Source organism: Cyclopterus lumpus, chromosome 15 (genome assembly GCF_009769545.1).
Source record: "Cyclopterus lumpus isolate fCycLum1 chromosome 15, fCycLum1.pri, whole genome shotgun sequence".
Lineage (NCBI taxonomy): Eukaryota > Metazoa > Chordata > Actinopteri > Perciformes > Cyclopteridae > Cyclopterus > Cyclopterus lumpus.
In genome coordinates this window covers 16118271-16140805 of record NC_046980.1, presented here as the reverse complement: position 1 = coordinate 16140805, position 22535 = coordinate 16118271, and the positions used below count along the sequence as shown (strand labels likewise).

Sequence of the window (22535 nt, the reverse complement as noted above, 5' to 3'; positions counted from 1 at the left end):
TTAACTCGTTAGTGCCTGAGTTGTTAGGATTAACTCGTTAGTGTCTGAGTTGTTAGGATTGACTCGTTAGTGTCGGATTTGTTAGGATTAATTTGTTAGTGCCTGAGTTGTTAGGATTAACTCGTTAGTGTCTGAGTTGTTAGGATTGACTCGTTAGTGTCTGAATTGTTAGGATTAACTCGTTAGTGTCTGAGTTGTTAGGCTTGACTCGTTAGTGTCTGAGTTGTTAGGATTGAATCGTAAGTGTCTGAGTTGTTAGGATTGTCTCCTTAGTGTCTGAATTGTAAGGATTGACTCGTTAGTGTCTGAATTGTTAGGATTAACTCGTTAGTGTCTGAGTTGTTAGGATTGACTCGTTAGTGTCTGAGTTGTTAGGATTGATTCGTAAGTGTCTGACTCGTTTTTAAGTTTTGCTTTTAAAGTACATGTTAAAGTACATTTAGAGTTGTTGACTTTTACAGATCTAATTAAAGAAATGAAATGAAGAATGTCAAGTGATGGATACGTACAGATCTATTTTCAGAATGAATATGTGGTATTTTAGAGTGAAACAGCTCTATTGTAGTGACACAAAGGCAGGCCAAATGCATGGAGGGGGAAGAGGGTCACTGTTTGTACTCTACGTTGCTTATCGCTATTCACTCCGGTGCCCTGTGCTGCATTGCCAGTAGGAGCCCGTCATAGCGCTCCACTCGACGCACCCCTCACATCAAAGGGGGAGGCTTGTGCAGAGCCAAAGTATGCAGCAGTGGGGGATTAAACAGCCTGTTCAATAAATGGCTTAGCGCTTAGCGCTTCCCATAACTGCATCTGCACAGAACAATACCGCTGATTAAGATGGCAAGATTTTCACACAGAGGGCAAATAGAGGAGGGACTTTCAAAGGAACTATAGCATAGTACCGTGCTGTGGTGTTATTCTGTAGGACTCCTCCCGGTGCCCCTTGAGTACTGCCATATTCTCAAAGGCGCCCTGCTCTCTTGTCAGGCATTTGGACATTTTCTGTACATTTCAGATAACCTTTAAAGTCAACTTCCATTTCAGCAATGTAAACAAAAGTATTTTAGTGTGAGAGGCACGTCATTCCGATCCTTCTCTTTCTCTCTATCTGTCTTTCTCTCTGTCTCTATAGAATACACATAGATATAGCCATAGTTTAATATGTGCACACAGTCATGCACCCAGGTACTATACTTACGAACATGTGCTTGACCCATTTCACACTTGAATTGTTGTCGAAAAACAAATCCTGTGCCTCCAACATTGTCACAAAGAGGAATCAGGAATGAGTTATCCAAGGGCCTTGTGGTGAGAAAAAAGATTTGTCAGAAAAGCTAATGCTAATTGACACTCTCTCTCACGCCTCCATATTCCAAGAGACTCAGTCACCATTGACAGATGATGGCAGAACAGGGAGGTTGGGTGTAGCAGAGGTGCGCATGGGGTACCTTAGACGCATGAAAAGAAAAATGAGGGCTCACACTGCGCTGACAGTCCAATCCCTCAGTCCGGCCCATTAGCCACAACAGAATTTCTGCACGGATAGTGTGTCGGAGGTACCACCCATAAACAAACTGGTGCCCACAGTGGGCCACAGGGTCACCCAGCATGGTAGAGGTTATTAAGTGCTGCTGCTGTTTGCACATCAATCACAGCCATGTGACCCCCGTTTAAATGGATTATTCCTTCCAAAGTGGAGGCACCTCTCAATGTCTCAGAAGATCAGTGCCAAGCGGCCAACTACCAGGAGGTCATATTCTCTTTTTGTATCCCTTTCTCTCCCATTGTACCTCCCGTACATTCTCTCGTCCATTGTAGTGTCTCCCCCCCCACACACACAGGCTGAAATACTTGCAACTTACATAAAAATCCCATTTCAAGATGCAATGTTAACAATTTAGCCTTGTTGAGATCACATCTCCGCTGCAGCTGAAAGAGCACTTTCCAAAAGCCTTGTCATGAGCTGTACAGTTTAGGAGGCGTTTGCTGAGATCCATCTAAACACAGAGCAGAAAGCTCACTGGCACAAGGCATAAGACATGAACATTAAGTATACTACTTACCTGACAGATGGCGTGGCACACATGCATTTATAACCCTATCAAACAATCCCACAACACGTCAATGCAACTGCTCAGGACAAATATCTCCCTGCTCACTCTCTACCCTCCACCTTTGACTCATCTGTCTCTGTGACAGATCTGAGGATTGTTGACAGAGAAGTTTTTGCACTGACTGGTGACTGTGGGAGATCTGCAGATGTAATATGTAATCCACCCAAGCTCTACTGGTATGTCCATTCTGCTGTACTGTCCAGATCAAAGGTATCAAGCAGCTAAAAAAAAAAATTCATCCAGCCTGCATCACACTCCTGCTCTCTTCCCCCCTGTCCAGGATTAGGAAGGCTAGAGACATTCAAGGCACCTTATCTCTTGACAGTGATGGCTCGCTGCTAGCTTGCCAAAGATGGCCTGGGCAAGTCCCCCCTCCTCTTAAAACCTAGGGTTTACTACGGGGAGCTTAGCCTAGCTGGGTTGGGAATTTCAAGGTACATAGGAGCAATGTGCTGTATCAGTGGGTAGCAGAGTGTGTGCTCGGAGGGAGCAGGAGCTTCGTAGCCCATTTAACTGAGTCACACACTGTGCATTGTACTCAAACAATAGCCTTCCTCTACCATTTTCATGGATGCCCTCACAATCAGACACATTGCCCAAATGTAAAAATACTTCCAGCCCACAGGACAATAGATTTCGGCCTTTGAGAAACTTGGTTGAGCATTACACTTTTATGAAACACTCTTCAGGATGTTTTTTAAAAAGTGAAATGTCAGGTGCTAATTTTAGCATGTAGGACAAAGCATGGCATCACCTAAATGGAATGTTTCCAAGGAAGGTCATCATCTGTTGTGCCACGGAGGCTGCTCTTTTTCTTCCTACCTCTTTTTCTGCCTGTCTTCCTTACACAGCACCCTCCCATCGCTCTTTGTCTCTGTCTCCTTCTGTGGGCTGCAAAGTCGGTCATGGTCACAGCCCTGCTGTGTCCCAGTGTTGGTGTAGAGCGGCACTCCGGACCATTTGACACCCACTCTTTGGCGTCTAGAGTCCTGGGGCGCTACTCTGTCCTCCACCCCGGGTCACCTCACCTCTCCTCTGGGCCTTGATGGGGTGGCAACCCTCTTTCCCCCTCCCTTTTCAGATGAACACACAGGGCTGCTGCCCTCAACTAGAGCAGCCATCAGCTGTGCTGCACTTAATGATTTTCTCCTGCTGCCAAAACCACAATCATCTAATCTATTTTGTATTATATCGTGCTGAAATTATTCGATGATGCTTGTCTGTTATATTAAGGGTCTTTATTAAAAGGAAGATTTCTTCATAGATCTTTAAAGATGTTTCTAGGCAACAATTGTAAAATTAAATTACATGCTAAATCTTTCTTAAATACCTTTCAAAGTCTGATAAACATTGGCATTTTATGTTTCCTATCTTTATGTTTTCAACACCTGTGGTAAATTTACGAGTGCCAGATACCTCAGCCTTGAGCTATATGCTGCTTCAAGGAAGACAGCTCATCAAAATGAATGACGAGTGTTGAACTTGACCAACCGCAACTGAGGGTAGCAAAGTGGGACCAATGATACGATTCTTTCCTCAAGAGGAGAAAAGCTGTACTTTATATATTTCTAGAATGCTGTCAGCATATGTCTATCAAGCCACATACTCTTGCACAAAAGTGCTCAAAGGAAGAAAGAAAAGCCACAACAATATCATATGATAAATACCAAAATTAACAGCAGGTTGTGGTATCCTCTTTACAATATAAGCTCACTCAGGAAAAACAAAACTGGTGTGGTCTGCACTATGTCCCTATAAAGCCTACCTATATATTTGAAACAGACTGGAAATGTATCATAGTATATTCCACGTGTTGGCTTACCCCTACTCGCTATATCTGGGTAGCAGCTCCTCATTCCTTCTCAGCAAAACACCTTAGCTACACAGGTTTGTTGTGAAAGTTAACTCTTAGGATATGAAAGAGTTGCCATGCTGGCAAAAGAGAGAGCAATGGGCTTGCTTGTTCTTAAAGCAAAAATGTCCCTCAAGCAAAGTCCACATTTATGTAGTTTTTCCTACGTTTCAGTTCAGTGGAAATTTTTGAACATTAACCTTTTTAGCCAACTTTCACAGAGTCAAGCCAGATTTATCTGTGATGTAAATTGGGTACTGTTTCATGATGAATTAAGTGACCACGTATATATTTTTACTTTAACCAAAGCAGTGATGTTCCCCTGGTTTCTATTCATAAAACCAAAATCCTTGAAAGTCACCCACGTTCGAGCAAAAGTGTTCATGACGGTATTTTACAAATGTCTTAGAGAGGTGCCAGAGACAATGTCTCTTGGTTGCATCAGAGATTAGAGTCTGCTCTCTTTTTCCTTCATATTAACAAAGGTCCTCCATGCCCAAGATCATAGAAATACAATATTTGAATTCTGTTTTAAGATGGATCTTTTCTTTGGCTTAACTCACTGGGCTGACATGGAGATATGAATAAAAATGTACCTTTTATTTAAAAGCAAATGAAACAAAGTCACCTGTCTCACATCATTTTCACATGCTTTTTAATTGTGCCACAAAATGGATCAAAGGGATGAACAAACTGAAAAAAGACCTCCAGTCTTCTCAGGTTTCATGAACTTAATTCTCCCTATTCACTAAGGGACATTTGTTGTGGTTGCTGAACCCATAACTACTGTCAACATCGCCAGATGCTTATATGCAAACATTATGTAAACGCACTGTGCCACCTTAACCCTTTGTTTCCACATGGCACGTGCCATAGTCTATTTCCCCCTCTCTGTCTGGATGCTGCGCTCTGCCTGGTGATGAAGTACAGGAGCCTTCAGCAGAAATAACACTGCACCACCTGAGTCCTCATCAGCGGCGCTGCGCTGCACATATCCCATCAGTGCGCCTCACGGCCATATTCCCAGTATAGGAGAGAGCCGAGCCAAGCAGAGCAGGGACCCTGGAGGGCCCACCATCACTGCGCCTGAGGGCCAGCTCTCCACCTCCTGATAGATTAGCTTTCACTGAACCCTCCACACAACGAGAATGAGGTTGTTGAGAGGAGACGTAGAAGTAAAGCACTGGATATATCATTTTTTGTGTACTTGAACATATAAAAGAGTCAGCCCACTCAATCCTTTTCTGAACATCAGTATATTGAACTCCTGTGACTGGTGTGGCCAAGAGAGTTGACGGGAGTGATTCCAGTTATTGTATTGTAGCTGTTTTTAAACATATAAACATACTTGGCCAAGATGACAGGGGCAAAGAGAGAAGAGGTAAAGGTAGTGGATGCTGTGAAGGAGACAAATGATGAGAAAGAGAGAAGCCGATGCACTCAAACCACTGCTTTTGACCTTGGGCCGTTGATGTTCCTGTCGAGCAGAGTTCTTTTGGCAGGCTGCCCCGAGCTGCACTGACCCCCTTATTGCAGCTTTCCATCTACCCCTCTTTATGTCATCTCTTTTCCAATGTTTGTTTACATCTATCATTTTACTTTCCTGTTATCTTCTTCAATGGTTCTACAGCTTCCCTCTTTTCACCTCTCTCTCTCTCCATTCAGCCCTGCTATGATTAATAGGTATTGCTCTCAAATCAATAGAGCATTTGTAGAAACTCCACACTGAATAGATTAAATAGACTCAATGCTGTCCACCCACTGCTGGTGACCAGAATTACCTAATATTATCACTAAGACCTGTTTTTAGCTTTCGTAAGGTGGAGAGCACAAAGACGGGTCCTGACTTTTTATTATAATTTGCTCATTTATTTGATTTTGTTTTTGTGCTTACTTCGCTGACACCTCTCCCCGCTGTGTGTGCTCTTTCTAAACAGCTGGTCCTATCTCTGCGGATATTTTTTTCTCAGATTTTTCATTTTCCGCACATCTGTTGGCCTACGTTACTTGACGTGTGAGTTGGAGTGCCGGTACACCTGCATACGTGTGGAAACAGATTTTAAAAAGGAAACATCACCAGACAAAGTGATATCACTGAAAAGGTTAAGTGTGTTTGGGAGACAAGAGGAGTCAGGTGACCTGCAAACTGATTTGGCATGCTGGATTAGGTTCTGAGCACATAGCTCTGGGGGCAGCTTTTGAAGGGCAGGAGCCGTGAACGGGCCATGTGCTGTCTGCAGACACTGCCCAACAGAGCCATAGGAGCAGACTGGCTGTCACTGCTGGCTGGTATGCAGCTCACATCTCGCTCCACCCAGTGCTGGAACGGGGCCTCAGCCAGGGCTCGGCAGCATTCAGCTTCTCTCCTCTTCTCAGTGTAACTCAACCACTCCTGTCAGGCTGGGAAGGGGTAGGAGAAGAAAAACAGAAAGAGAAAGAAATCAAAGACAGTCAGATAGGTGAGAGTTGTCAAGGCAGTAGATTTAAAGCATTTATGGAATAGTTATTGAGAGGCTTTGACAGCAAGTGAGAAGTAAAAGAATTCCGGAAATGTTAGGCTAGATCTTTGTGGCTTTTCATTTCTCTTTCCATCCACCTTAAAGGCTAGGTGTCGTTGCAGTACTTGTAAGCCTGTTTCACAGGTCAAAGTATGTTATAGTGGCGGCGATGACCCCGGGAAAAGAAAAGATATTTGAGAATACGACCCATGCAATAACCAACAGGCTGCAACTGTGGCGTGGCCCTTGTATCAGTTGATGTGGGATGAAATTGAGGTCTCGACCTCTGTCGTTGTAGGAAGACGGTGCCACCGCAACCTGTGGTCCCTTATGGAGGTCAAAGGTTATAATATGAGAGAGCTGAACGTTTACAAACGTGAGCTGGCTCACTCAGGAGTCAGGACTGATAAAATGATGTTTGTTTCTCAGCTTCTGGGCCTAACTTTACAATGTTTAGCTTCTACCTGCACGGCAACTTCATACTAGCTCTGCAGATATTTGTACCGAGGCTTTAGAATAAAATGCTTTTGTCAAGTTTTGTGAAAGGCACAAAAGACCAAACTCAACTGCAATTACTTCAAACTGAAATACTTCTCTGTGACAGAGTATAAGATTGTTGGGCTTTTAGTAATGGCTTATATACTCTCCAGCTGTAGCAAGGCTGGCTCAAGGGCCTTTACAGTCAATAGCTCACTCCTAAGTGTTGTGTCTTGGGAAGTTCTCTATAGTGGCAGCAAATTATCTTGAGATCAGCATCCAGCAGAGTCCTCAGCTGGCCTTATTAAAAATTAATCAAACTGCAATTTGTGTGTTCAGATCGATACATTGTGTTAACACTGTGTAAGGACTCCTCAGCAGGCAAAACGGTTGTAATTAACACACTAGTTAGCTACATTGTTTCTTAGCCGCACTAACCTACTACATGTTCATTCTGGTTAAAATAGGGTAGTGTGAGTTTGAAATTACACACTTCCATGAGTAATTTCCCCCCCTAAAGACACAACATGAATCAGTTCTCCCTGAGGCGGTAGTGAGTGAGGGTGTGATGTATAAATATGAAGCTTGTATCCACACTTTGTGCCCCCTGAATATTTCTGTATGTGTTTTCCCAACACTATGCATCTGGCAACAAAAGTCTACAGGAATTTATCAGACAGCTGGTCTCATCTACCAGAGACGAACAGCTTGTGCTGCTTTCCATTGATTTAAGAGAAATGCTGTTACCTGTGGAGATATCGGTTTGTCTGCCTGTTTGCATGTCTGTTTTTGTCTCCCTCTCGCATATGCATGTTGGATACAACTAGTATTAACACTGTTTTTTCCCCCTCTCTTCTAGGCTTTCCAAATGAGCCTGCAGCTGGCATTGCTCTGAACACCGTAAAGAGCTGGATCGAAGAGAATCCGGATAAGGTAGGACATGGCAGGCTAATGCATGTTCAAAACAAATAGCTGTCAATCTGAAGTCACCTGTCCTTTAGTGCTGGCACTGTCTATGTTATGCTTTTCTGTGAGCGGAGTTGATTGGACCACAGCTGAATCACAGAACACTAATTATCATGCATCTCTGTATTAGACCTTGCTTGATCACCCATTTAGTTTGTGGTCTGAATGCATAGCAAATTAAAAGCCAGTCTGAGACTAATGAGGGCGTAAATGGTCTGTTGAATGTTTAATTAGTCTATGCTGGGGAAAGATATTAAACTCAGAAAAACATACAGCAGATAAAATCATCAGAAATTTGTTTTGTATTAGATGAATTATAATGATGCCTTCCAAGGACTGAAAGCTTGAGTACTCTGGAAATACCAATTCAAGTTTCAATATTCAGTTCTTGTATATCATATGCACAACAATTATAGAGAAGCAGTAGTTGGCAATACAAATCTAAGAGCTCAGGCTCCCCCCAGCAAAAACAGTAAACAGTAAGTACAAGTATATGAAGGGAAAGTGACATGATCGTATCAATTTTACTGTACTGCTACAAACCACTCCTAAAGCGAAAAGCAAGGGTAATGGTATAATCTGAAAAAGAGATGATTATCTTCAAGTTGTGAGTGTTTAGGTGAGTAGAAAAGTAGTCTCATCACAAAGACATTGTGAAAACGGATGTAGACATTTTTACTCTAAAGAATATTGAGCTGCGGGGCTGCTCCAAAGATCTTTACCACAAAGAAGCCAACGCTGCTGTCTAATTGTCCACACAAGACCGTGTGCTAGTTTCTAAAGTTAATTTACTATGTGGCTTTGATGTCAGACCAGAAAAGTAAATCAATTAATGTCATATGTTGTGCTTCCCCCTTCTCATGTACACTATCAGCAATAATTAACAAGGTCAAACTATATGTGAAACTTTTGTAATGACCAAATTAATCTAAGGACTAGTTGCAACACCAGCAATTATGAGTACGTTTCATACACAATGCTTTTACAGCAGCATTATTATATGTGACATGTTTTAAAAGGGTTAATCAGCCTCTTATATCTTTACAGTTTGTGATGATGGAATGTTGTCAGGAGGCTGTTTGTACAGGACATGCATCAGTTTGTGAGCGAGTGAGTAATGGTAACCTTCGGGGGTCATCTCTGTTAACTGTAGCACTGTTTATATCTGTCACTGTGGATTGAGGTGTTTTATATAGCTCGCAGCTTGATGTGCTACAACATCCCTCAGCTGGTGTTATGGATGTTGTGAACAGGCAGCCAAATGATTCTGAGCTGCTGGATTACTTTGCAGTTGATGTGCGATGTTTGCGACACTTGTTCCCTTCCTGATGATTGCTATAACATGAACTTGGGGAATCCATCAACACTCTGGCGTAAAGAAGGTTTTCTATAGCTTATTGCTGACTGTAAATAACGAGCTAATGTGCAAAGCTGACTTTTGTGGTGGTGTTGTTCCACACCCAAGGATTGCTACTGCCATATGAAGGCTTCGCTGCCGCGCATAAGAGACCATTCTGTGATGCATTGACTGATAGCTGTCTCTGGTGTCGGTAGATGAGGTGGGAAATATTGCAATTCACAGAAAGGGGAAGACGTCTTCCCTGAACACTATTTGCCAAAGCTCTGCAAGCACAAGCAGTGGATCTTTAACTATAACTACACCAGGAGTGAATGAGCTTTTAACAAGATCAGAGAGAATAAAGTGCTACGTTTTACCCAGAAGCACAGCAGTATTACATTGGAAAGTCTTCCGATCAAACCACAGAACAACATGCACTGAAGTAGGAGATTTTCCCCTTCAATTTGTATTCACTCACCATTGCTTAGTGGTTACTCTTAGTGCATCCCAAAACAGCTTTCTAAAAAGGAGGTGGATGTTAAAAAAAAAAAATATTATAAGTAATTATGTCAGTTAATCTTTACCAGACATAAATAGAGAATTTAAGTAAAATTCTAATAATGCCTAAAGGAAAGGCTCAATGTATTCTCTATTAGCTGCTTTAGCATTACATTGCACACTAAATGTGAAGATGAATCCCACCTGCTTTGTCTGATATGTTTATAAAAGCAATTTATCACTGCACCATTTATGTCAACCTGATTGATAACTGACTGTTGCAGGCTTTGTGTCAACTCACAAGGAAGTTATTAGCCGACTGCATGTCTCATTCAGACCTTGCAGTCAGTAAATAGATTGGGAATAAAAGCTATGAATGTTCTACAAAATAGTTTTGTAATATGTTGTACAAATTGTTGTTTTCTTTATTTTCTCTATTCAAAGGTTGAGAAAGAGATGAGATATTGCACGCTGTATCATCAACATGCTTGCAAAGGTTCTGCATTGCTACAGTACGTCATATCACAGATTGCAACTAGTTTTCTAAAGATAGAGCGAGAATGAGAGGTTTGAAGCCCAGTCTATCATGCATGGAACAATAGGACTAGATTGCACCGCTCTATGTGCACTCGACCCAGAGGAGCATGTGTTGTGGGCGTCCACAGAGACGAGTCATTTCAGGGCCATGATAAGGGCTCCGCTTTGGGGAAGATACTGTGCTATTGTGGCTAAAATGTCAGTACAATGGGCTGGCTGAGAATCTAACACACTGGGGTGGCAGAGTGCAGGCCACAGCCCCCCACCATAACACACCATATGGACACACACTCTTACTTGATAGCATTGGCTGTGCATGTCCAGCACTTTATGTGTGCGCATGTTATCCACAGTGGTGGACAAGCATAGTCATTATTGACACGCTTTATGCAGTAACCCGTACAAGTACTAGCCATTAATTTTAACATCCTTCATACACATCATCCATCATGCAGTTACCTGGACCAGTATGTCTACAGTGTGGTATTGCTGCTTCTACTTGTGTGTAAGATTTTGGGTTAATGGACTTGCTTTTGTTGTTCTAGTTTTTCGACCACTCAAAGCTCTGCACACATGTCATTATTCACTCATTTGTACACTAATGGCGTAAACCCATCGGGACCCTCTCCACATCTGAGCTAGCGATGATGTTGCAGATTGCAACCATCTGAAGACCCCTCTACTCATCTCGCTTTCCAAGTGAGTCGGAGAGCTCCGGTGGACTCAGGGGAACGTAAGGAAAACATGAAAGTACTTATCAACCCTCAGGGTGTGTCCATTCTTAGCTACTGTAGAAACCCTTAAATCCTACACACTGCTCCTTTTAAGTAAAACATGTGAATTATTCTTCCATTGGTGGTTATCCAGTTGAGACACTGTCCATGTGAGTTTGTCAGGTTGTAGTCCCACACTAAGCAATTGGAGTGTAATTATCCACTGAAATGTGCAGACATGTGGGTGTGAGGTCTCAGGGCACTGTTACATCAAATGGCTTTGGACTTTGTGTACATACAGTGTGTGCGTGCAAGGACAGTGGGAGAACAAGAAGACACTACATGATTGATTAGCAATGAGTTTATTTCTCAGGCCAGCACTCTGTAGCACTGATGCACTCACCAGCACACAAAGGGCCCAATGCCAGTGTGAAATTCTTTCTTAAAAGCATGGACTTCCATTGTGGAAGAATAAACAGCCCCGTTGTGGTAAAGGAGAAGAGATCCTTTAATCTAAAGAGACCTGAGTTCAGGAATGATCCTTCACATCACAATAGATGAAAGAATAAGGGAGTTTGGCCTCTACCTCCCTGTATCTACCGCACTGATAAATGAAATAGAATGTGTGTATGGTACTGTATGTGTAAACAGCAGACCAGAAGGCTCTATTCTTTTCAAAATTGAAGGCTGCAGATACAGAAACAGGTACAACCCAACACAACCAGTTCTCCATGTGGTATTGGAGCAGTTTCCTCCTGCTCACAGCCCTCACATCCCTCCACTCATCTGGCTTTAGCTTATTTTTTATTTTCAGTTCTAATTTTGTTTAATTCACATTTACACAGGTCTAATCTGCAGATGGAAAACGTGGTCTGACACTTTATTTGGCTGCCACGGATGTGCTATGGATGGCCACGCTTTTTAATGAAGCTTTTCAAGGTCCCAGCAGCCCAGCATCACTGACACATTCTGAGCCCTTGAGACAGATTGGTAGTTTGTAATAAACTCTGCTGCACTGTGCTGCTCAGGACAAAATTGATGTGTAGAGATTTCACCTTTCAACATCACTCTGGTTTGGGGTTTGGTATCAAGCACTCCACTGTGCCAATGACGCTCCCAAAACAGGTGTTTACATCCCTTTTCCTGTTCTGTGAATGATCTGTTTACCATAGTAACATTTATCATTTAGGACACCTGATAATAAATCCCATCTTAATCCAGGGCCGGAGACAAATGTCAAGTGACTATTAGGAATAAATACAGTATGGTGTATGTTTTGTATGATTGTTGTTTTCTATGTGAATGGATCTCAGTTAAGGAGGCTGTCTGGGTTTTGGCAGATGGAGCTATGAGGCATTTATTGTCATTCAGCTGAATAAGATGGATGGTTTCTGTTATCAGGGCAATATTGTGCTGTTCCCCTTTAGAAAATGTGAATCACATTTTTGAGTATTGTGACCAGCTTTATCAAACAGGCATGGTAAGCAGACAGTAAACCACATGCGTATGTGCTCTTGTGCTTGTTAATCACCGTCTATACATGGGGCTTATAATGATAATGAGTTGCCTCAAACACAAGGAGAATACAGATTCAAAGACCACCATTTCTTTTAAGCCAGCAGTTCTGTTCCATTAGCCACATCCAGACAGTGGGTTTTAAATGCAAGATTTCTTTCATCGCTCTGTCTAAAAGCTGAAGCATAATAATGCATGTTATATTAAGGGGCAGTATAAACTGTGCACCTCTATTATTGCCAAAATAAAAGGGACTATTTCTTTAGTATTCAGCTGCATCTCTCATGAGGTTTTGATAGCAACATGGAAGTTGGGCCCCACAGTAGATATAACAGACTGATAAGATGTATGCGAACAGCCTGCTCATGTTTATGGTGAATCTATTCTGAGGTTTTACACAGTCAGGCAAAATCATTAAATGCTCCTGTTAATGATTGAGTAATCGGCATCGATGATGAGTTACCGCAGACTTTTGGAGGTTCACATTTACTGCATATTCTATTGTCCTGCCACCCACAATAACCAGTATACAGGGGCGGCTGTAGCTCATGGGGATGAGTGGTCGTAACCAGAACCTGGTTTGATCCCCGCTCTCCCCATTAGTTGCATGTCGAAGTGTCCTTGAGCAAGACACTGCATAGCAGCCCATTGCTCCTTAATAATTAAGGATGGGTAAAATGTAGAGGACAAATTTCATACATGTATATGTAATATGTATTTATTATAAGACAAAAAAAAAATATACGGTTTAAGTATATTGAGTCTCTGGACTACAGATACAAATCTTCCTTGAATCAATGGCTGAAAACTTGTTGAGGTTTTTTTTCTTCAACTCTGAAAGACAAACATTTATTATTTTTCTTACAGAATCTGGGACCAGTAATTGGACTACAGGGGCATTGAGACAGATTTTACGGCTGAGGAATGTAGTCTGTTAAACAGATCTATAGAATGCATTTTAACTGGTATCATTTCTGGCAAAACCAAAAATTGACATATTCAAATGTCTCGTTTGGTCTGACAAACAGTCAAAAGCGCAAATAAAGGCAGGAAAGAGTGCAATTTGGGCATTTTCGCTTAAACTTGACTACAAGGATTAATTTATGAACACGTTTTTTTTATATTGTATCACTAATTGTTTCACCTCACATACAGTAAATAATGTATGTAAACTGGTCATATGACTGTTATACTTTCTATTGATGACATCATATTTTTTCCCTTCAATTTACTGTCATTGTTGCTGTTGTCATGCATTTACAAATTTCCCTTTTCCTGCCCTTGCTATGTAATAAAAATACTAAAAATAGTAAGGAAAATCTAACAAAAACACTATTGCTTTCTCTTGGTTAAAATGGCATGTGTTTACATGTCACTATCCAGTACAGTTGTAGATACACCTTTAGATTACAGCATGGACTGAAAACTAAATTCAGCTTGAAGTGATGAAACCCACTGAGTGGGCTGTACTTTAGCTCTCTGTTGCTGCAATGCCTTTTCATGGTGTTTTTATTGTCTAGTATCTAATGAAAAGACTTTGCCAAGTGTCGCATCTGCAGCCAAGAGAGGCACAAATTTGCTCCTCGCATGCCTGGAGGATGCCGATGTGCCGCTGATGATTTGTACAACTGGCATTGTGTTCAAAGGCAGTGCTGGCCTTTTGAAGTCAGTGTCTAGCCACTTTGAATCGTTTGCTGTGACTGAGCATCAGGGAGATACGGCCAGACCAGGAGCTGAGAGCATGACTAAACACTTGACTCTGCATCAGCATACTGTACTTGTGTCTCGTGTGGATGGAGAAGCACAGTTTAAACTGATATAACTATTCTTTCTTCAACCTCTCCATCAAACACCTGCAGATTTGGCCATATACATGCTTTAGAGAGAGAGAGAGAGAGTGTGTGTGTGCCTTATTACACTAATAAAAATCAATGTGGTTCAACTTAAAAACATAAGTTCAATTGCTGCCTTAAACTTTCAAGTAGAGTCAAATTGGATTTACAATTTGCTACAACTTATGATTTTTAGTTGACTTTAGCTTCGGATTGCTCTATGTAAGTTCACATGACTGAATAGTACATGTTTATTCAACTTAACAATGCAAGTTCAAAAGATATACAACTTATTATCATGCATTCTGTTCACTTGTCCAAATAAGTAGTGTCAACTTAACAATGCAGGTTAAAAATATATTTCACTTATTATCATGCATTCTGTTCACTTATCCAACTAATGATTTCAACTCTCTTATTTAAGTTAAAAGGACGTTTTGACATAACTTTCCTAGTTAATATTACCTAAACGTATGCATTTTCAAATGACAATTTATAGTTATAAGAAACACAGAATCTTGTGGCAAAAATCATATTTATTTTTTTGCATCAAAACAAATTTATTTTACATTAAAACAACTTCCACAATGTGGTTAAACATAATTATTCACAAAGAACATTAAATACAACAGGAACAACTGACAGGATCTAGCTAATGAGTCCTTTTTTTTATAAGTTGTAGCTGAGAACTTTGTTTGAGTTGAGAATACCCTAGATTTAAAAAAGCATCCCACAAATGGGCAATTCACAGTCTCTCTCTTTCCCAAATGTCTCTTTAAATGAAGAAAGTATTGTTTGATGTTGCTTGGTGCTGAAAATGTACAAAGTTCACAGCGAATTTTAGCAACTGGATTGGTTGCTTTCTTGTGCTCCTTTAGATGCTGCGTAAATTCCACATAAGATTGGAAAAATGTTAGACAGTTTGGGTATATACAGCTGAAACCCCGTCTTCCACGTCCATGATTGTCTTTGTAATGACTCACAATTGTTTTTTCATTGTATGAGGCAAAACTGCAGAACTTACAACTCCACTTCATCAACAGCAACCAAACTTCAATGACCAAACCATCTGCACCTGAAACACAGAAACACAATCAATAACATAATATAGCAAAACCATTAGTCATATGAACTGCAAACTTGATTAAAAGAGTAAACTGCACAGTAATAGGACAAACAATTATGATCTTAGGAACAAAAGGTAGTTTCCATAACCTATGGTGAGTTTTTTTAAAATAACAAAATCATAAGCCAAGTGAATTTGTCATTTGGATTACAAATCTATTTTCCTAACAGTATCATTTTGATGAATAACAGGTTTTAAAATGATAAAAGCATTCACGTTTTATTCATCACTTTACAATGTACACAACCAATGTTACACTTTAACTTTAAACCACCCGTCCAGACATTGTTACATTGTATATTTAGCATTTGAATTTATTCTTATTAACTTCATTTTAGTAACATGTTATATATTTTATTAGTATCTTATATTGCTGCACTATATTTTATGCCTAGAATATCTACTAATGCTTTTTAAATAATTCAAATCTAATATTTTAGCGTCAGCATTATTGAAGGAGGCGGAGCTTCAAGACTGGAATTCATGACGTCAATTCATAAGCACGCGAAAGTGGCGCGAACTCAGATAGCTTGCCAAAGCTACTAGCGAGCTAATTATCTTCAAATAAGTAGGTTAGTGCAAACCTTAACTTAAGCTAGCTAGCTAACTGGCTAGATAACGAGGTCCCGTTTTCGAGGCATGTTTTGACAAAAGCATTAGCCTGCCAGCACAAATACAAAAAGATTAAAATATTAATTTAATTTAATTAGGTTTTAAATGTTCTTATATTAGCTACTGATATTTTAGCCACACCACAAATAGTCCATAAACTGACCGTAGCAAACTGTCCTGGAGACAGTCCTGTTGCTAAGCTAAGTTACATTGAGAAGCTGGCTAAAAACATTACGTTAGCTTTAAATTACATTTTTCTAAATGTCCTCTGAAATATTATAATTGATTGAAACTATTGTTAATCAACCTTTCTGTCGTTTCCGGGTCCAATTAAACCGGTTATCGGGGTTTACGCGGCTCAAATGTGACTATTAAAAACTAATGTTAGCTAACACTGGACTATTTTCCATACTGAACCACCCGCATTAAACAAAGCTTAAGCATCATACATTTACAGACAATATATTAACATGACAGCAGGTACTTTCTTTACATTTACTTATTGGGTTGAATGATATTGCTGATGGAGTCACTCACCTCACTGGGGCTTTCTCTTTCCGAGCTGTCGCGCCGCATGTCCAGGGTCGACTCACGTACATCGTCTCGCTAGCTAACGATATTCATCCGCCACTTGGTTCGCTGAACCTACGTACTGCGTGGTAGTGTCCAGGTCACGTTTGTGATCCGGCTGTCAAAAACGTATTGATCCGCCGCGTGGTTTAGGTTAGTTCGCCGTCTGGTTTTCCATTGGTTAGTGATGCAGCTGAGCTGACAGGCAGCTCGCAGTTTGCGACCTGGTACGGTCGATTATACATAACTTTAATAGGCGTTCACATATTCGCAACGCGTTTGTTGTGAACGCCTATTAAAGTTATGCAGGATAAGCCTCAATACAATGTAAATGGATTAGTTGTACACAAAGTCACCCCTGAACAGTTCCTGAAGAGGCAAATTAGCTAAAGAGAATAAAACTGTTTTTTGGAGTAGGCTGTATGCATTTGTATTTCTGGGTAGAATTTGACTATTTAACATGGGGTCTAATGGAAATTGAATCGCTTTTAAATTCTCAAGTGGCCGTTTGGTTATTGGCACTTGTTTTTGACTGTTGGACATAACCATCATTATAACTCACAGTATTAAGTTCAATTGACTTCTTGAAATTTACAATTTATTGAACTGGCTTAAAAACCTGAGTTGAACTACCGACAACTTATACAATTGAGTTGTAATTGTATAACTTATCATGATAAGTTGAAGTAAATGACAAAAATACATTATCATGACTTATTGTTCAAATCCTTTTTTACAGTGTAGTTTTCTCTGTCAGATAATTACTTTTCTGGCACCAGTGCAAATGCATGCCATGTAGTCTAATACATTAGTGGCAGCCATTTGGCCCAAGGCAGCAGAATGGGGATTTTATGGCTTTTATGATCTGAGGATTTTATTATCTGGCTCACTCTGGATAATATGATGTGTGCTCTTTGATTCCCCTGACCTCAGGTTGGTGTAGTTAAATACTATTAGTTTCAGTGTTTAAATAGATCTAAGATGATATGGGTCCAATTTCTGAATTATGTTAAGTTCAACCGAAATTCTGAGCTTCCCGCGCTTTGAAAGACGTTCTGAGACCAGTAATTTAAAATATAAAGTATTTAATAAAAGAATAAGGATCATAAGCATATATTTCTGTCCCAGCCGGGCGCGCTCACGTGTCGTTGGGTCCACAGTCTATAATAACGATAAAAATCTGTTAAAATAGTTAACTGTCTACCGCCTTCACGTAAGAGGACAAATGCCATGCCTTACAGAGTTTCGAAAGGTTAAGTACAATCCATACACTGAGCATAAAGCTTCTCCATTGGTTAGTATCAGGTATGCATGCATATACCTCAACTACACAGCATGCTATTTGCCTAACAGTACAAGGAGGCGGACTTCTCTAAGCAATAAACCACAATGCTACTTCCCTTATCTCTTCCCTTTTGGCCCTAAACAGTAAGATGGGCTCCTTCAAAATAAATGCATATCTTCCAGTCTCTTAGGGAGACCACTACTTTGACTACGCCTCCTTGGATCAATACATTCCATTCATACCTGAGTTATCTTTATAGTTATGATAACTATAAAACATAAAACAATCAGCATACAGTTACAATAATACTTATTCAGTGATTACACCTTTACAGTAACATACTTATACAGTGACTTTTCTCCCATGTTTCCCAAACACATTCCTTCAGAATATTCTTCATAATATCCCTTATTGATTATCATGTCTTTCTTATGTATTAATTTAAAACATGGACTTTCCTATTTACATGTGCAAGTATATATAAAAAAACATTACAACTCTACAATTACCACATAGTTATTTCTTTTGTACTTTCTGTTATCTGCAGAGGGGAAAGCAGTTTTGATTAAGCGCTCCTGCTGTCAAAGATAAAGAAAAGCAGCAAATGATAATGATGAGCTCATGATAAACAGCATTTTCAATGTTTATCCAAATGGTTTGATTGAGCTCTTGCTTTCAGAGGGAAATCCTCAAATGGGGATGAAGCCCATCATCTCCTTATCTTGTCCAAAGACCAAGGTGTGGCTTTACTACAGGTAATTGCAGAATGATCACTGTATTGTCTGATGTAGGGTGACTTTGAGTTTTCTGTTTTGAGGGGGACAAATATCAAATGTTCTCTTAATGTGTTGTCCCTATCTCCTTGTCCTGGTGCTCTTGTACACAGGCACCGAGCCCACCAGTAAACAAAGCCCACTGCACTAACACCTGGACGCAAAGATATGATGCCCTCTGAGTTCAGCTCTCTCCGTTCATGCAGATACTGTAGTCCCAGCTCCATGCTTGCTGTGCTGGAACAAGCTATCTTAATGACATGCTAATTGATTTAGTGTAGCACAGATAGCGGTTGGCTGGCACACCGTGATAAAGCAAGAGTGGGTCGAGCTATTGGTACAGAAGAGGACAGGAGACTCATCAAACTCGAACTAGCTCATTCACTCTAGGACCCAATGTTACACTGCACTACCCCACACTGAATCATGGAAACCTTTACTATGGAGGTGTTTTGTGTGTGTGTACATTCACACGGTTTAGTGTCTGCTCTTGTAAGTACAGTAGATGACCCAGGAAGCTCATTTTAAAGACTGCCGCAAGTTCAGACAAAACAAAAAAAAACTGTCTGCTGCTCATCAGCGCCATTAATTATGTTGTCTATCTATAGCCTGCAGAAACAGATAGTGGATGAAAAACACTTCATTTTCCTCTCACTGATATTAAGCCATAAAGTCTGGGACACACAAATAACCTTGGTTAGCACTGCAAGTGTAAAGAAGTGCTTAATCACATCTAAAATGTATATGTGTAAGTGAATATGTACAGTTCAACGTATTATATATCTTTTCGTATGATATCCTACAAAGAGTTACTCTTCATTTTTTAAGTGTTTTCCTATGAAAACCAGCAACATGTGTCAATTTCCGCGTCTTATATGCATACTGTCTTAAAATTTACGTCTTCATAGGAAACTCAGTTAGGCAACAAAACTACTTTGTTAAGTTTAGAAAAAGATCGTCGCTTGGGTCAAAATAACCAGGGATGTGCCGTTACTGAAGTACGAAAGTAAGGTGTCGAAAAGATCAACGCTGACTTCTTGTTTCACATGAGGAATGGAAAGTTGTCGCCTGGATGCAATATTTCTGTTTGTTGACTCCGTTCACCTCCCCTCCCTCCATCCATCCCGCCCCCTCGGTGTGTGATTTTTATACTTCCTTGTTCAGGATTACCTGAATAACATAACAAAAATGGGGGATTTTGTGGGGACAGGATGCCAACCCCAAGCGAAGGAGTTCCAGTATTTCGGGGTCTTAAGATGGAGCAGGTGGATCGGTGCGGCTGCAGCAGTAAAACAGGCGCTGCACCGGTCCGTCTTGGTGAAGAGGGAGCTGAGCCGGAAGGCGAAGCTCTCAATTTACCGGGCGGTCTACGTTCCAACCCTCACCTATTGTCACGAACCTTTGGCCGTGACCAAAAGAACTGGGTTTCGGATACAAGCGGCCAAAATGAGTTTCCTCCATAGGGTGGCCGGACTCAGCCTTAGAGATAGGGTTAGGCGCCTGGACATCAGGAGGGAACTTGGAGTTGAGGCGCTACTCCTTTGTGTAAAAAGGAGTCAGCAGAGGTGGTTCGGGCATCTAATTGGGATGCTTGCACGGCTCCCATCAGAGGTTTTCCGTGCACGTCCATCTTGTAGGAGACCCCAGACAAGACCCAGGACACGCTGGAGAGATTATATCTCCCAGCTGGCCAGCGAACGCCTCAGGATCCCCCAGAATGAGCTGTGAGAGGGAAGCCTGGGTCAGCCTGCTGGGCCTGCGGCCCCTGCGACCCAGCCCCCGGATAAACGGTTGACAATGGATGGATGGATGAATTAGGGGGCATTATTTTTCATAGGTATAGCTACAAATGCTGGATTAGACCAGCCTGTACAGCTAAGTATAGGCTAACAATATACAGTTGGCTTTCAATAGCATTTGTATTACCTATTACATACATTTGAAACCAACTGAATCATTAGAATCCCTTCCCTAACGCATTTAAGTTTAGGCTTTCACAATTTTAAGTGACAAATTGATAAGGGCTAAACTCCAAATTCAGAGCATATCTATGCTTACACCTCATAAGGCTCTCAACATGGCAACAGCTGAGCCAGCTGCTAGAGGCCCACAGTGTTAACAGCGGTAAGAGTGCGAAATAAGGCAACAGTGTTGACAGAGCTAACAGTGTTTACCTGGGGGAAATCAGAGGGTGGTTGTTATGCTTCCATGACACTTAATGTCCCATCCGACGTGCAGAGCGTAGTGCAGAACGCAGTGCAGAGTCATGTGACTGTCAAATCGCAAGACCATTTAATGTTCAGCTTAGTGACCATAAAAGGATGGTCACAAGCTTGTATGCTGCAGGTTAACATTTTACAGTCATCAGATTTACCGTCCTTTTTTGTTTACCAACCAGTGTATTATTTTCCTGCAAATTGAATGAGAGGTTTAGAAAAGTTCTCTACAAGTTTCATTTGAAAAGTTAAACGAAGAAATTATTCGAAAAAAAAGGTGAAGATTTGGCCAGAATATGGTGGCAGTGTATGCAGAGTAAGGAAAGGCAATACATCAGCAACAACATTTTCTAACAGTTGTTTCTGCATGAAGCCACTACTCATGCGGCGGCAGACCCTTGTACCATTCACAGTTGGTTATTATCGACCACCTCATCAACAAACTTGCTTACAGTGTGAATATTAGGCTACAGTGCTGCAGGCTAGTTTGTCTGTGTCTGTATCGGGAGCACATACGCAGGACTTCCCGGTGCTATGGACGTTGAAAGGTTGAGTCTCTGTTCAGGGAGGAGGGGTGGAGACCACCGTGGTGATTACTTTAGCTGTTGCTGTGTGATTGCACAGTCTCTGGCATGTGATTAGGGGGAATGGGCCGTATCTCTCACCATCTCAAAGGGGGATCAAATCAGCCTCAAAGCCTGGCTTCAGGCGGTGGTGCATTTGAAAGTCAATGTTTTATTTCTAAGCATAAATTACTTGATCAGGGCACTTCTTTTCCCCAAGGTTGTATTCAGATGTAAGGGTTGTCACTTGCAACAGTTAGAGGGCTCTAGTGTTTGCATATGTCATGTCAAACATGTAACTATCAAGTCGTTTTTTTTATTATTCTCCATACATTCAACCTTGTAATAATCTCTTCAAATTTGACATGTACAAACCAACTGTATACTGAAATAAATTCGAGTGGAGATGAAGATGCTCATATTTCTAGTGATGCCCAATTGATTCAGTGAACCATAACTGGGTGTGAATGCGCTTCAAAGTTGTGTGAAAGGTTAAAGCTGTGGTTCAGTTCAAGTCACACTGAGTTCTGAAGAGCTAACCCCCCCCCCGTGCAGTTTGCCTTTTTCTCAGAGAGCTGCAGGAAGAGAGACGTTTAAAGCTTTGAGCCAGTGTACGTCATTACTAGGTGTGATTATGGCCAGATGTCTTTCACAGCCGTTGCCTTACCACCCCTACATCTAGCAGGCCTTTAAATTATGTCATTGTTTGACTAATGCCTTTGCTGATGAACGATCTTCACAATGCTGATTGACAAGGGAGCGGGACGCAGAGAGCAAGGCTAGCACAGTAAGAGTGGTTCATGTTGTACCTCAACGGGGCTCCAGAAGTAAGGCTGTACACGAAGGTCAGCTGTGTGGGAGAGGAGGGCGCTGTGCTAAGGCTGTGGGGCTGGAGTTCAGCTAGTAAATGCTGTCGTGCAGGGTTAGGTAACATTAAACACAACATTAAGTGTCTAAGTGTTTTTATGTTAAATTGCCATCTCATTCGATGCAGAAGTATCCCTTTCGCAGCCATTGGCAGTTTCAGGCCTGTTATTTACGGTAGTTTG

At 41.1% G+C, this 22535-nt stretch overlaps 1 protein-coding gene across 4 annotated transcripts in view; it reads left to right on the top strand.

The window, feature by feature from the left end:
* Positions 1–22535, top strand: part of macrod2 (mono-ADP ribosylhydrolase 2) — a 368778-nt gene that overhangs the window by 273972 nt on the left and 72271 nt on the right. For all 4 annotated transcript variants that reach the window (XM_034551877.1, XM_034551874.1, XM_034551876.1 and 1 more), the window contains exon 8: positions 7801–7874. In XM_034551877.1, the coding sequence (XP_034407768.1) occupies positions 7801–7874 (74 nt within the window). The remainder of the gene's footprint in view (positions 1–7800; positions 7875–22535) is intronic.